Source organism: Harpia harpyja, chromosome 1 (assembly GCF_026419915.1).
Source record: "Harpia harpyja isolate bHarHar1 chromosome 1, bHarHar1 primary haplotype, whole genome shotgun sequence".
Classification (NCBI taxonomy): domain Eukaryota; kingdom Metazoa; phylum Chordata; class Aves; order Accipitriformes; family Accipitridae; genus Harpia; species Harpia harpyja.
The window spans coordinates 36,017,142-36,032,369 of record NC_068940.1 but is presented as its reverse complement, the minus strand read 5'-3'; the positions used below and the strand labels follow the sequence as shown (position 1 = coordinate 36,032,369).

The 15,228-nt window shown below is 37.3% G+C and overlaps 1 protein-coding gene across 2 annotated transcripts in view; it reads left to right on the top strand.

Moving 5' to 3' along the window:
• Window positions 1–14,932, top strand: part of RTF2 (replication termination factor 2) — a 31,242-nt gene extending 16,310 nt beyond the window's left edge. Inside the window, exons 6-9 of one of the 2 annotated variants that reach the window (XM_052786925.1) lie at window positions 5,367–5,480; window positions 10,175–10,229; window positions 10,309–10,401; window positions 12,896–14,932. In XM_052786925.1, the coding sequence (XP_052642885.1) occupies window positions 5,367–5,480; window positions 10,175–10,229; window positions 10,309–10,401; window positions 12,896–13,080 (447 nt within the window). In that variant the 3' untranslated portion in view covers window positions 13,081–14,932. The remainder of the gene's footprint in view (window positions 1–5,366; window positions 5,481–10,174; window positions 10,230–10,308; window positions 10,402–12,895) is intronic. The other variant, XM_052786926.1, reaches the window with a different exon arrangement.
• Window positions 14,933–15,228: the final 296 nt, after the last annotated feature.

The window sequence follows — 15,228 nt, the reverse complement described above, 5'->3', positions numbered from 1 at the left end:
CTAATTCAGTCCTTTAGAAAATTAATGTTAAAATCAGCACTTTTAACTGCTTTTTACTTTGCTTTGCTTTTTGCTTAAGCCTGGGTAGGTATGCCAAGTCTGCTTCTGTGTTGTGATATGGATCAAGTAAAAGAAAAAAATTTATCATCGGACCAAATTAATACTGCCTTAGAAATTTTAAATCATTCTTACTTAAAAATATTGCATTGGCATTTACTGATATATATTCAACAGATTTATGGAGGTTTAGCTGTTCATCTTTGCTATTTTTTGTTTTCCTCTTATTTTTTTTTTTCCTTGTGTATTTGACCTCATAACAATTCAAAACAAATACTATGAAAGCTATTTAAACCCTTAAGTTATAGGGCTGTAAAAAAATTAAGTTGCTTGCAACAGAGCATAACAAGTATTTATAAGTATTGTGATTTTTATAATACAAACAACAGCAGTAGTAATGACCTCCATCCTACTGTACGTCTATGACAAAGTAAAAAAGAAAAAATTGCAGATTTGAGTATTTTTCTAAGTGAAATGGTCTTTCCGAAGTGAAAATATTTGTCACTTTACAAAAATTAAAATGTGTTTGTGTTTTAATAAAGATAAAGCAAATACCTGAAGTCCTACAATCTAATTTATTCAGTCTTACCTTATACAAAATTAGCCAGGAGACGGCAGCATAATAAAAATAGAGAGTCCCATTGTCCTTCAGCAGAATTCAGACAGCATTTTTCATTCTGTTGCTTGTGTGGAGATCTCGCATAAGTAAAAGGGGTTAAACATTAACGTGAATGTTTTCATTTAAGACTTCGTCTGGCTTCCTGCAATGCTTAGCATATTTATTCTGCAGTAATGCTGTTTGGCTTCAGAAATGTCCTCAGCTTCACAATAATGAGAGAAAACTTGAGCTTCTCCAAATTCTGTTGCCACTCTGAGACAGCCTTTAAAGGGCTGAAATCAGACTTTCAAATATGTAGAGTACATTGCCGATGATTATAAATAGTATTGCTTTACCTCACAGGCTTTAACCTCTGCACTGCTAACGGAGCATGCTGGATGATGAGAACTGGAAAGGAAACAAGCCCTCTCCTCCTCTTCCTCCTCCCCCTCCTCCTCCTCCTCCCCCAGTTCTTAACTGTTTGCCTGCTGAAACTTTCCAATTTGCAGCAAATAAGTATAGCAAAGAATTGCCTCTGGTCATTTCTAGTAGCTGGAAGTTTAAAAGATAATAAATGAAATATCTCCTTCCGAAGCTGAATGTTTACTGTGTTACTGCTGTTATAAAGGTTCTTGGGGTTTTTAATAAGTGAAAAGTTAGCAGCTTAAATTTACTGGAATTAGGAAGCTTTGGGGTTCTAGAAATGAGTAAGAAGGCTGGTGTATTTTGGACACATTCAGATGAAAACAGTGTGCTGGTCAGAAATAAATAGAAAACCTCGAAGTAAATTAAGGCACAGCTGCAGGTATGGCAGATACAAAATCATCACTGACTGTAAGGGAAGCTCTGTAAATAGAGGCTTCTGCTTGGACAGTATTTTTGTAGTAGGTGCTACAACTTCTGAGTAAAAGTTCATGTTCTGTGAATTAGTGTGTAGGAGACTTTCCACTCTTCCCAAGTTATCATTTACTCTTTGACCTATTGTATGTCTGAGTGGGGTGGCACTGTCAAAAATTGTGTTCATCAAATCTTACGCTACTGAACTTCTAATGAATAAACCTCTGGAAGAGTACCTCTCTTAAAACATGTTTTTAGTCAACTGTTACAAGAGACAATCTTTAATATATGAGCTTGTGTGGCTGGTAGATGAATGGTGATATGGTCCTTGGTTGAATAGGATGTCTGTTCAATCCTCTTTCTAAATACTACCCTGTTTAAAGAGGGACAGTCAGGTTGTGGTCATAGATGTTCCATAATCTGGTAGGAATTGTTTTGGAAAAGTATTCATGTCTCTATGCATTTCCTAGTAGTGGTCATATTTAGGAGGACTGCAGGAGTTAACTTACTGTTGATAATTTGGGAGAGAGGTTTCAGGTTTCTCATAAGACATTAAACTGTAACATTGATGTAAATATTTAGATATGAAAACATGTTTGTTGTTTATTTGTATTATATTAAGACTGGAGTAGTCATGGATGGAACTACATTTCAGATGCTGTACAAAAAAAAAATCACTGTCAGAAGTAGTTTACAGCAAGAAATACAGTACAACCATATTCTTAAGTAGCTGAAACTTAAGAAGAACCATAAACTTTAGAATTCAGGAAATCATCTTAAACCAAGATTTCATTATTACTAAAAAAAGTCTTGTATTTTATTCTCTAAGAAAGAGAAGAAGCTATCCTACTATATTAAAATTACTTGAAATTTAAAAGGTCTTCATTATTTGAAAAAGTGATTTCACTATTTCTTTTACTAGTCTGTTTAAAAGATCATATTTATACCTAAGCTAATATGTCTTTTACAGCTCATAATACCTTTATTGTTCTAATGATTTTAATTCTTTGGGTTCTTGGTTTTGGTTTTTTGTAAAGCTGGTTTTTGTGTGTGTGTGTGTGTGTATTTATGTACATACACATGGGATATGTAGGGTACATAATTTTGAGTATCAGATTTTGAAGACTTTTTGATCATACCTGCACACCCTTTAAATAATTATTGATGCAAGCATGTTAAGCCATTTAGATATAAGCAGTTTTGAACACGCTTTTATAATTGGACCCTGAAAGGGCTTTTAGACAAAAATCAAGCCGCTTGTCCAGCATCTCCTTTGGTTAATGTCCCACTCTAATTACAGATTGAATCTTGCATTCAGATCTGCCAGCTGCTGTTCCAGTGCTTTTGTCTGTTTCAAAGTAATTTTCAAGTTCAATCTCATTTAGGAATGTCTTATGCTGCAAAAACTGCTAGGTGCTGCAAAAACATCAAGGAACTACAAGAAGTACCTTCATATGTATTTAAAGTCGCAATATAAACAAGGTACAGCAAGGGGAGACCCTGTGATAATCATAAAACAAAAATCTGCCCCAGAACACCTTAATCTGAAGGAACAATTCTACTGAAATTGCAAAACTGAAATTTCCTTCTGCTTTTTATCTCAGTATTTCAAAACGTTGAGATAGAAATCTTCCTGGTTTTGCATGAAGTGTTACTGAGCTTTTTAAAAAATCAGAATTAAAGCTTTGTATCCAACAGTACCAACAATTAAAAAATGTTTGATTCACATGTATGATGCAACAACAAATCATACCTACTGGAGTTAGTGACACCTGGGAATGTGGAGTTGGTTCTATGCCTGTAACTTGCTGTACTTAAGGTATGTTTAGAAGGGTTTGGTCTCCTGTAATATAATCTGGCTGTTGTCATGGCAAAAAATTATCTGTTTCAGCGAATGGAAAGAGGACACTGTGTTTATTTCCCCATTTCTTGTAAATACCTTTCATTTTAGAACAGTTCCACCTGTGTTTTCCAGATGGGAACCTGGATTTGCTTGCTTTTTTCAAAATGCAACATTTATTGAAATTAGAGTCCTTTGACATAAACTTTTACTTGGAGGAAATTTCCACTTATTTTTGTATGCTTAACAGAATATGTTTTAAAAAATTATTGCAGAAATTACTTTTTAAATCACTGGCCTGTAGGAGGGTGCTGGTCTTTCATGCTGTATTCGGAAAACACCCCACTAGAAATGAATGTGTAGGGCTGCTTCAGAATCAAGACAGCTGCCAGTCACTCCTGCCGCAGTATGAAGACTGATTATCTGTCTTGATTTTCTAGACTTCTCACTCGCAAATGTCTGAGATCATATCATACCAAGCTGGTATTTCTAACACTAGCTCACTGAGTAGCAATGGAAAAATTTGGGCTACTCACCCATTTCTCATGTGTGACTTATTCTGCCTGACTCACTTAATATGCATCTCTATAACCCTTGCTGCTTCTTCATAATGTCTCTGACCACTTGGGCTCAGATTCATTTTTTAAACTGTGTTCATCACTTGAGCAGACTGTAGTCAAAGTACTGTCCGTATGTCCTCTCATTTGTTTAATTCCTACTGCAAATACATACGTAACCTTTCTAAACCTTTGTTTAGAAAACAGAAGAGTAATAACAGAGGTGGGATTATAAACTAATCTTGCAGATTAACAGAAAGCTGCTTCTGGATTTAACAAAATAACAAAAAAAAAAAAGGAAATTAAGGAAATTGAGATCTTAGGAAAGAAAACATAGTCAATGTGCTAGCTTCACCAAATGATTGAAAATGTGCACAGTGAAACATCTGCGTCTTCAACCAGAAAACAAATGTGGAATTACATGAAGCACATTACATGCATTATCCAGATTAATTTATAAATGTACTTTGAAACTTGGTAGTGTTCAGTAAATCAGATGAAGGACAATGAGATGGGAAGGCTGGGTTAATGAATAATGCCACTTTTATGATACCTTTTTATCCCCATAGTCATTTAAAAAATAATAATAACAAAAAAAACCCCAAAAACAAAAACCCCCAACCCAAACAAAAGAGGTTTTCCTGTCTAGCTGTTTGGGAGAAAAATTTCCTGGTGCTGCCTGTTCTACACGTAGAGGAATAACAACTTTGGTGTTGTTCCTAGTCAGTGTAAAGGAACTGCTCCTATCAGTTGTTGTTTCTTGTATTACTAAGTTGAAAGACAAATTCTAGAGCAGAATGGCATAATGCTTAAATCTTAATCAAATGCATTTGTAACTTAAAAAATCAGTTTTGTTTCTTAGCTATGGCGTTCAGAAAATTGAGTAGATTCTGGTTAGGACTACTTTTTTAATCTAGTCACTGTACATTTTATGCTAGTAAAACAAGGAACCCATGAACAGAAAATATACAATGGGACCTTTTCTTTAAAGAGAAAGAATTAGTTAAGAGTGTTGTTTATAAGGGACTGATAGTGATATAAATATGCAATTTCCATAGCCCTATTGCATGGAATAGGGCTTTGAAGAAGAACAAAGTATTTTCATATTTCTGAAATTCTTTTAGAATTTGCTGCACAGATTGATACGCAAGCTGCTTTTAAATGTGGTTATCAAAAGTTCGCAATTCACTAGTACGATGAGTATTTTCCTTTTCGTGAAGAGGGATGCTGTCAATCAGTATTATTTTGCTCAGTGGTAAAAACAACTGAGATTTTTCCTTTCAGTGTTTTAGGTGAGAAGACATATTAAACTGTATTAAAAGAGAAAGAACTATTGGAAAAGACACAGCACCAAGGGAAAGGATTGGAGAGTTCCTTGGAGAGCTTACACAGTGTTAATTCTAAAAAAAGGTTCAACAGCATAAAGATCTTGGAAGAAAATACTAGTTTTGTGCTTTTTTTTTTTTTTTCCTTGAAGTGTGGTGTTCCCTTTCAAGAGGAAGATGTAATTATCCTTAATGGTAATAAAGAAGATGTGGAAGTATTGAAGAAAAGAATGGAGGATAGAAGACTTAAAAGTAAATTAGAAAAGGTAATCTTTTTATACATTGTTTAAAACAAAATTAAAAGAACTCTTGTCTGTAATGCAATCTGCTCTTAGATCGCATAGCTTTGCTAATCTTTATGCAGACTGGAGCATTTACTCAATAAGCTGTGTTGTACTTCAGTGCTACTTTTAATGAGATTGTGTGCATATTTGCTAATGGCATATTTAAGCTGTATGTACTGAAACTTTTTTTGACTAGCAAGCAGTGCATAGTGCTCTGAAAATCACCGAATTCAATGCTATGGGTAAAATGGACAGTGTGACAGCTGTGTTTTAGGGTTTTTTTGAATCAAAGAGCTTGTGTTAGTCAATTCTAGTATTGAGCAAAGTCTTCCCTGTATTTCATATGGTAGTTCCTGTTTTATTGTGATGGCAGGTTATTAGTTTTTTGATCTCCAAGTATCCTCTACTGGCCACTGTCAGAAACACAGTATTGGGATATGTAGATTCCTGGTCTGATTCTGTAAGACCACTGTTTGGAAATTTTGTCATTTCCTGAGTGATTACTGGCGATGCTAATTTCCACCATACTATTGAGGTCTTCTCGTTTCACTTTTTTGTTGTTTTTGTTTTTATGCAAAGTGCCATGGAAATAAAGTTATTGCAGCTCTACTATATACTCTACTGTATACTACTACTCTGTGAAGTAGTACTTGTTCTGTGGTACTGTACTGTCAATGACAGTTCTGCACGTGGGATGTTTTTCAGTATTGCTATTTTTTTCTGAACTGGCATTGCTATTCTGGAGGATGACAAAGCAAGAAAAAACTTTAGTGGTGACTCAGTCCAGAGTGCAGACAGATTTAGTTGAATCTCAAGAGCATGAATCATCATTGTCTGACACTTCCAGCAACTGAGACTTTAGGTGGAGGTTGATCATCTCGCCCCTATTACTGCACTTGATTTTGTCTGCCTGTAGGATTAGATGGCATACAAATGTTTTCCTAGATTGTTTTGAAACAAATACTTGTTTACTTACCAGCGAGCATATGATTCCTTCTCATCATCGGGTCTTTATTCATCTGTGCCAAGACAGCATCATTGGGCCTGGGCTATACAACAAAAGGATGGTTACCTGTAGAAATCCTGCTGTTCTGTTTCCTCTCTGTTCATAGCCTCTGCACTTTGTGTCCTAGAGCTTCTGGCATAAGAGAAATACTGTAAATCTTATGCTGTCTCTTCAGATGTTTTGGGGTTGTTTTTTTTCTTTTTTTCTTTTTCAGTATTCTCTAATTAAATGTTTGAAAGAATTTTAAAGATAATTTGATGATAGAATATTGCAGATCTCAGCAGATGAATAATCAGCCCCCAAAATAGTGGTTGTTTGCACTTGATTTTCATTAGGAAGGTGGCCCTAACAAAGCACCTATAGCTTTGGTTCAGATAATTTGGAATACTCTGAAAGCTTGTGCTGTCGCCAGCTTCTGTGCAATAAAGAAGTGCCACCTAATTGACCTACTACGCCATCTGGATACTCACAAATCTATGGGACCTGATGGGATCCATCCAGGAGTACTTAGGGAACTGGCAGAGGACCTTGCCAAGCCCCTCTCTATCATCTATCAGCGATCCTGGTCAACAGGGGAGGTCCCAGAGGACTGGAGCTTGCCAATGTGACTCCCATTTATAAGAAGGGTCAGAGGGAGGATCTGGGGAACTACAGGCCTGTCAGCCTGACCTCGGTACCGGGGAAGATCATGGAACGGTTTGTCTTGAGAGCACTCACGTGGCAAGTCCAGGATAAGAAGGGAATCAGGCCCAGTCAGCATGGGTTTACGAAAGGCAGGTCCTGCTTGACCAACGTGATCTCCTTCTATGACCAGGTGACCTGCCTAGTGAATGAGGGAAAGGCTGTGGATGTTATTTTCCTAGACTTCAGGAAGGCCTTTGACACTGTCTCTCATGTCGTACTCCTTGAGAAGCTGGCGTCTCATGGCTTGGACAAGTGTACTCTTCACTGGGTGAAAAACTGGCTGGATGACCGAGCCCAGAGGGTCATGGTGAATGGGGTGAAATCCAGTTGGCGGCGGGTCACGAGTGGTGTTCCCCAGGGCTCGGTGTTGGGCCCTGTTCTGTTTAATATCTTTATTGATGATTTGGATGAGGGGATTGAGTGCACCCTCAGCAAGTTTGCAGACGACACCAAGTTGGGAGGCAGGGTCGATCTGCTTGAGGGTAGGGAGGCTCTACAGAGAGATCTGGACAGGCTGGATCGATGGGCTGAGGCCAATCCTATGAAGTTCAACAGGGCCAAGGGCTGGGTCCTGCATTTCGGTCACAGCAATCCCATGGAGCGCTACGGGCTTGGGGAAGAGTGGCTGGAAAGCTGCCCGGCAGAGAAAGACCTGGGGGTGCTGGCTGACAGCCGGCTGAAGATGAGGCAGCAGTGTGCCCAGGTGGCCAAGAAGGCCAACGGCATCCTGGCCTGTATCAGGAACAGTGTGGCCAGCAGGAACTGTGGCCAGGGAAGTGATTGTTCCCCTGTACTCGGCACTGGTGAGGCTGCACCTCGAGTCCTGTGTTCAGTTTTGGGCCCCTCACTACAGGAAAGACCTTGAGTTGCTGCAACGTGTCCAGAGAAGGGCAACCGAGTTGGTGAGGGGCCTGGAGCACGAGTCTTATGAGGAGCAGCTGAGGGAGCTGGGGCTGTTCAGTCTGGAGAAGAGGAGGCTGAGGGGAGACCTTATCGCTCTCTACAACTACCTGAAAGGAGGTTGTAGTGAGGTGGGTGCTGGTCTCTTCTGTCAGGTGGCTGGAGATAGGACGAGAGAAAATGGCCTCAAGTTGCGGCGAGGGAGATTTAGGTTAGATGTTAGGAAAAATTTCTTTACTGAGAGGGTTGTCAGACATTGGAACAGGCTGCCCAGTGAAGTGGTTGAGTCACCATCCCTGGAGGTATTCAAAAAGCGAGTGGACGGGGTACTCCAGGGCATGGTTTAGTGGGCATGGATGATGGTTGGACTCGATGATCTTGAAGGTCTTTTCCAACCTAAATGATTCTATGATTCTATGAATTGTGCTGAGCACTTCTGTTTCTTGCGGTGTCAGCGGTCCCTCGTGGTGGCAGACAAAAGGAAGTCATGCCTTGATCTTAGGGCTCTGTATGCCTTAGGTGAATATGCAAATATTTTTTGTTAGTTTAGTGGAGACTTACATTACAGGCAGGTACAGTATTTGCAAATCTCTCAGCAGACCTCTTGCATTTCATCCTTAAGTTCTGATTTTATTTTTTTTTTCAACACTGCCTTGCCTTGCTGCACCAGCTGTTCTTTTTGCAGCTAGAACCAGTCTCCTCTGCTGTCACTGGCACCATTCATTCTAATCTGAGATCTGTGAGCTCCAGTCCCAGCACCAGAAGACAATTTCTAGTTTGGGATCTGTTGGCACTGCTATTCCAACCTCTTTCTCAGTTCCTCCTTTCAGCTAGGGGAGCAGTCTAAGTGGACCTACTGTATTTGGAGCAGGAAGCACAAACTCCTTTTCTTTATACCAATGAGACAAAGCATAAGGAAGATACAGCTAGCACTAGTATAAAAACTTACTCAAGCTCAACTATGCCATATGTGCCCATGATTAAATATGTATAATATATATGCATTATGTATAATATATATGCATACATATATTTACAAACATCTCATAATTCAGATACCGGGAGGTAACTTTTCTTTGTAAATCCACCCATAATAACATAAGGTGGAAGCACCCTGAAAAGAGGTCTTTCATGTACAATGAAGGGCACCAGGAGAGCCAAGTTTGCTTTTAGAATAGTAACCCTCTGCCGCCACCTTCTGGCTAAGCTTTGCAGCAACTTGTGGTACATTTTTTTCCTGAAGCATGAATCATATGCTAGACAGCATGGGTTCTCCTAATTTTTATAACACATTTAAATATATTTATTTTTTTTGAGTTTGTGTAGCTTTCTTGAAATACATACACCATTCTGAATGTATACAGAGTCATCTTTTGTGATAATAAAACCAATGACTGTTTTAATACATCTTTTCTTTTTCAGCTTGGCATTTATATAATCAGAGCCAGTAATGGGATTCTTGTTGCTGCTGTTTGGGGTTTTTGTTTTGCTTTGTTTTTTTTAACCTAGACAAACAAATTAACTTGGAAAATCTGGTCCACAGATGTTTTTAAAAAATTTGGATTAACTATTTGCATCTTTTCTTCCCAAGCAATCCTGCAACAAAAGGCCCAGTTATTGAAAGGTACCCAGGAGGGATTTTTTTATTAACTAAATAAAATAAAGTGGATATGAGATGCAAGATTATTTTGAATTTTTTATTGAAAGACATCTTTACTGATTAGAGTTAACTGTGTCCTGTTTAATGTCGTGCAATTTACTGTCCTGCTGTGTGGGTTCAGTATATCAGATTACCTTAATGATGATAACACACACTCCCCCTGCGAAGTATACAAACTAAAATACCGTATCCAGATAGTTTGGTTTTGGCCTGCACGATTTTCTTTAAGGTACCTTTAAGGTTGCCAAGGTTATTATTTTTCCATATAGAAATAATACCAAAAGTGTGGAGCAATATTGTGAAAGGAGGAGTTCCACTGTATAAGACATAAAAATGTACTAAATGGAATTGTGTGTCTATCAAATACAAGTTGGGAATTGTTTATCCTTTCAGTACGTTACCAGATTTCTGCTTGTGTTGTTTCAGAAATCAAAGAAATGTAAGCCAGCAGAATCAGCTTCTCAGCAAGATACCACTGAAGGTAATGTCACAGTTACAAATTGTGTGCAGCCTTCTGAGTCATGAAACAGATTCATTATTTCATTTTGTTTCTTACATAGAGTCTCCGGGTCCATCAAAGGCTAAGAATGGAAACGATTGTATCAGTTCCACCTCTGGGGAAAAGAGGCAGATTATCTTCACCAAAAGTTCAGGTTGGTGTTTATTCTTTAGTCTAAATGTGAAAAATGTGAACAAATAGTTCTGCTTTGGAAAATATTGTAGGAGAGATCCTTCTCTAGCTATTTTGAACTATAGTTTTCAGAAGCTACCCTCTCATTTCGTTTTTTTTATCTTTCTCAGTAATAAAAGGTCAACTCCTGTCTTCAAGGGAGCTTACTTTTTCAAAGAATCCCCTCTTTCAAAAGTCTGTCCTAAAAGGCTGTCTTTCCAAGCTGGAGTAGGAAGCTGCCTCATGAACATGCACAATCTCCTTGTTCAATAGAAATTGTAGTCAATTTAACTTTTTAATAAAACAGAGCTTTGCTTTACAATCTGCAAAATCTACAAAACTGACGTAGAGAAACTGTGAGGGCTCCTGTTTGTCCATTTTCTCCTTATTCTACCCAGTTTGCCTTTGTCCCATCTGCTATCCATCATCCTGTACTCTGAGAGTAGGGACTGACTTATTGTTCCACAAAATACCTAAAACAACAGGGTCTGTGTTCACGCTTGTGACTGGCAAGTGCTGTAGTGATGCAGGTAACTAATAAAAATAATAAAACACTTTTTACCACGTTACATTTTTTTTCACTGTGAAACAAGCCAGATTTACTTGTTTATGTCATTCCAATATTGCTTTAAATTGGTGGGAACCAATTTGAATGAATGAGATTAGGGATTCTTATTCACACAGTGATATAGTCAAGGGTTTGGTATATCTGTTTTATTGACTAGGAGGTAGTGTGAGGAGAATTAGTAGTTGTTTTCCTGAAGTACAAGTGGTCAAGAAATCTGTTATGGCAGTTTATTTCAATGAAGTGTATAAACATATCCCAAGCTGATGACTTGACCTCTAGTCCTCCGTTTTAGTTGCTAATTTGCTGTGTGTCACTGGGAGCAGTGGAATATAACTTCAGGATGTACTGATGTAGGTACATGTAGCTACAGAAGTCATGCAGCTATGAGTAAACTTGGCAATCCTTTAGTCCAATGGATGGTGCCCTCTCTTTATGTAATATACATTATGTTATTTAATGTCTCCAATTCATACTGATGTTTTCGTACGGAACTATAAGAATGGATACGCTTTAAAAGTCAGTCGGAGGTTTCTCTGTGAAGTATTCAATTGTGTACATTACAGCCACAGAAAAAGTCAATATGATTTGTTTGAAGAATCTGAGAGTAGTTAAATGATGAACTGTAGATAGACTATGTGAGAAGCTGGGAGAATTTCCGTCAGAAATGCCTTACCTGCCCCCTACTGTCTGTTTTCTTAAAGGATAGACTTTTAAAAATACTTCATTCCAGACGATTATAATTGCTATCGGACATTTAGGAACCTAGTAATTCTAATAATGTTTGATGTATTTTTCTTTTTCAAGAGTGTAAAAGAAAAATATGCTTTTTGAAATGTCAGGTCATGGGTTTGTGTTTCTGGAAGCAGTTATATTGACCAGCAAGAGACTGAGAGGGAAAGTAAAAGGAAAATCCATGGACTGGGGAATGCCAGTAGCATAGGAGTTAATTTGTGAACATGGCACCCTAAGGTTTCTGGACTTGCAGCATACATATTCATTCTTTCAAATCCAGTGTTTGGTAATTCTTTCCAGACAACTATTGGTGGCATTAAAAGCAGCATTCTCCAAATATAAAAAGGGTCTGATCTATGATGGTTTAGGATTGCACATATAATTCCTATGACTACGTGCAGAAATCAGTTAAGTGCATTTTCAGACAGGCTCCCTACTAGCTATTTACATGCCGTTGTGCCCAAGTTAAACTAAATGTGTAGAGTTTCTGCGGACATCTATGTATCCATTTCTTTGCACAAGAGACTTGGCACATGCTTTTTAAAATACTGTCCTTAAACTTTGGAGAAGATTAAATAGTTGTTAGAAAGGAGGGGGGCAGGTTTGTAGCAGTAGGTATAATACACTGAGAGAGTATCAGAAACAGAGGGATGGGCATTTTCCTGTCCCAGATGTAAAATGAAGCAGACCATTGTTATTGGTCATAAATGACTTTGCAAAGAATAAAGGGAGGAGATAGATTCCCTACGGACAATATGTCACAAGTTTAGCTTTTGTCATTTGATAGCTAATTTCTAAACAATACTTCAGGGTGGTGGAATACTTTCATGTTTCTTTCTTAAGACTAGAGTTCAGAGCCATTTTTCACTTAGAGGAATAAATGTTGTCAATACTAAATTACAGTGCAAGGGATTTACACAAGTAGGAAAGAATTCCCCTCTCTCCAAGATTTCTAAATGCATTTTGAGCATAAATTCTAAAAGCTAGGAACATGTTTGCTGTTAGGAACATGTTTACTGTCGAGTACAATCATGGGATATATTTGCAGTAGCCCTGAAGAAATGTGTATACTTCATCTGTGTACACATTTTTAAAATACTTTTTTCCATCTTTATCTAAATACTTACTAATTGTAAGCTGTTGTGCATGCTTCATTCTATTCCTTTTTCTCTATCAGATAATGGAAATTCGTCTGTACCAGGAAAAGTCAATAAGGCTTCTTCTACTACTACGAAGAGATCCATTGCAGACAGCGAGGAGAAATCTGAGGCGTACAAATCTATTTTTACATCACACAGCTCAGCAAAACGTTCAAAGGAAGAGTGTTCCAATTGGATTACTCACACAGCATACTATTTCTGAAACAATGATGAGCCTGATTGTAACATTAATTACTTCTTTCCTTCCCTAAGGCTTTTTCTGTACAACTCTGATACAGAACTTTTGTTGTAATCTGATGTTATCTGGAATTGTTCAGTTTATAAGTTGTTTATAAACTTGTGAATAACTAATGAACTTGCGTTAGTCGCAGTTTCTGTTAAATAAGAAATAGATCACCAGAACCCATGTTGTATCAGCTGATATCATTCTAAAATGATGGATTATTTGCACAAAAATTTTTCTTTTCTTCTCCCAGTTGGATGCTGTCATTTTTAGTCACGCTAGCTAGCGTCCTCAGTAGTAGGAGTGAGGTTAGAAGGATCTGCCTACTGTCCTCTTCTATTGCTATTTGCCACAACTGTAATTATAGTTTTCAATGTATTGGTACAGAAATTCAAACCTTTTGAAACTTTCTGACAGTAAAAAGAGCAATAATGCTTTTCTTTTGTACTAGCTAACCGGGCACTCAGTAAAACTAGTATATGTTTCTTAAAAGTTCTGTAGGTATTTTCAAGTAATTTACCTTTAGATGGAATATATGAAAGCATAATAATTAAAATGTTTGTACAACATTCTTCTTGTACATATTGTTGTAGCCTGTTTTTAATAGCAGAGTATTCACTTCTAAACCATTATCTATAAAAATGAGCCTGTAATAGTAAGGCTGTTTTCTTCCCAAAAAGGTTTTGGGAATTTTCTTTGTGGGTGTGTGTTTTAAAGTTAGAAGTATCGGGTCAAAGCTTGCTTTCTTTTGTCAGAGGATCAGAATATAGTGGAACAAAGGTATGAGTTTCCTTACTTTTCTGCTGAAACAGTAAGGTTCTGTGTACATCTCTGAAGGAGCAATTTTCCATTTTTAATTTAGCAGCTTACATGAAAATACAAGCATTTGCACAGGGTGAGAGAAAAAAACAGGTGGTGACAGAATAGGAGCAGGCAGATCTTAACTGGCTTTTTAGGGAGAAAGGATTGAGCACCAGTGTCATGCGAGTCAAACCCATTGGTGGCTGATGGAGGGAACGCTGCAAGGCTGGAGTTAGCTTCTGAGAACGTTTCTCTTTCACTTTGTGGGCAACTGAAATGTGCTGCTTTTACAACATTTGTAGTACACATTGTTTTATTTTCTGACATAAAAGTCTTAACAGCAAACAACTCTTTGACTTAATTGCTTGTTACAGAAAGATGCTAAGCACAGTATGTCACTCAGTCTTGCTTTTATATTTATGCTTTTTATCCCTGTGATGTTGATTTAAATAAAACTTGCTCTTGTCATATGACCATAACACTTCATGTTCAGTTGAACAGATATACAAATGCTTATTTTGTTGGTGTTAGAACAGAATAACTTTTTATGGGCTTTCCTTTGGCCCCTTCATTCTTAGCTTTTTTTCCAAATGCAGGAATCCTTTTAAAATGTTAATGTTCCATAGCAATGATTTAATGGCTGAATATTTGAATCCAATAATATCTACATGAAATGACCAGAGGGAGGGATGGAAGCTTTTCACCTTCTTCTCTTCCTCTTTTAAAATTAAAATAAGCTTTTATAATCTTGGCACAAACTAACCAGAATAGAAATGCAGAAAGTAGGAGGCTTTTAAAACCACTGCATGATGTTACATTGTTACCTTTGTGTGTGAAAATGATTAATTATCCTCATAACTTATTTTTAAAAGTGTCCCCATTTATAATTGACAATAGTTAATTGGAGATTCAAATGTTGTGTTTATATTTGCGTAGGTGGTCTCCATGATTCAGGCATGTTAATGCAATTGCTAGAATTTTATTATTATTTTGATAGGTATAATTAAAAATTGGCTTGTTGTAGAATTTATATAGTGGTAAGCATTTTTGTTTTCCAAACATGTGAATGCATATATACATCACATCAGACAGTTTGAGGTTTACTTGAGCTTCCAGGAAGCATTCAGCCACGTTTTGTGTGCATGTGTGCATGTCTAGTAATCAGCTTTGTTCTCCCCATTCGGTATTCTTTTCCTCTTCATTATTATCCTCTATTATTTCTTAGTTACAGATAATGAAATTACTGCACTGAAAGATATACTATAGTAGGCCCTTTATTTGCAGTCTAATTCTGTTTTAACAATATATGTTAAAAGTCTTATTAAT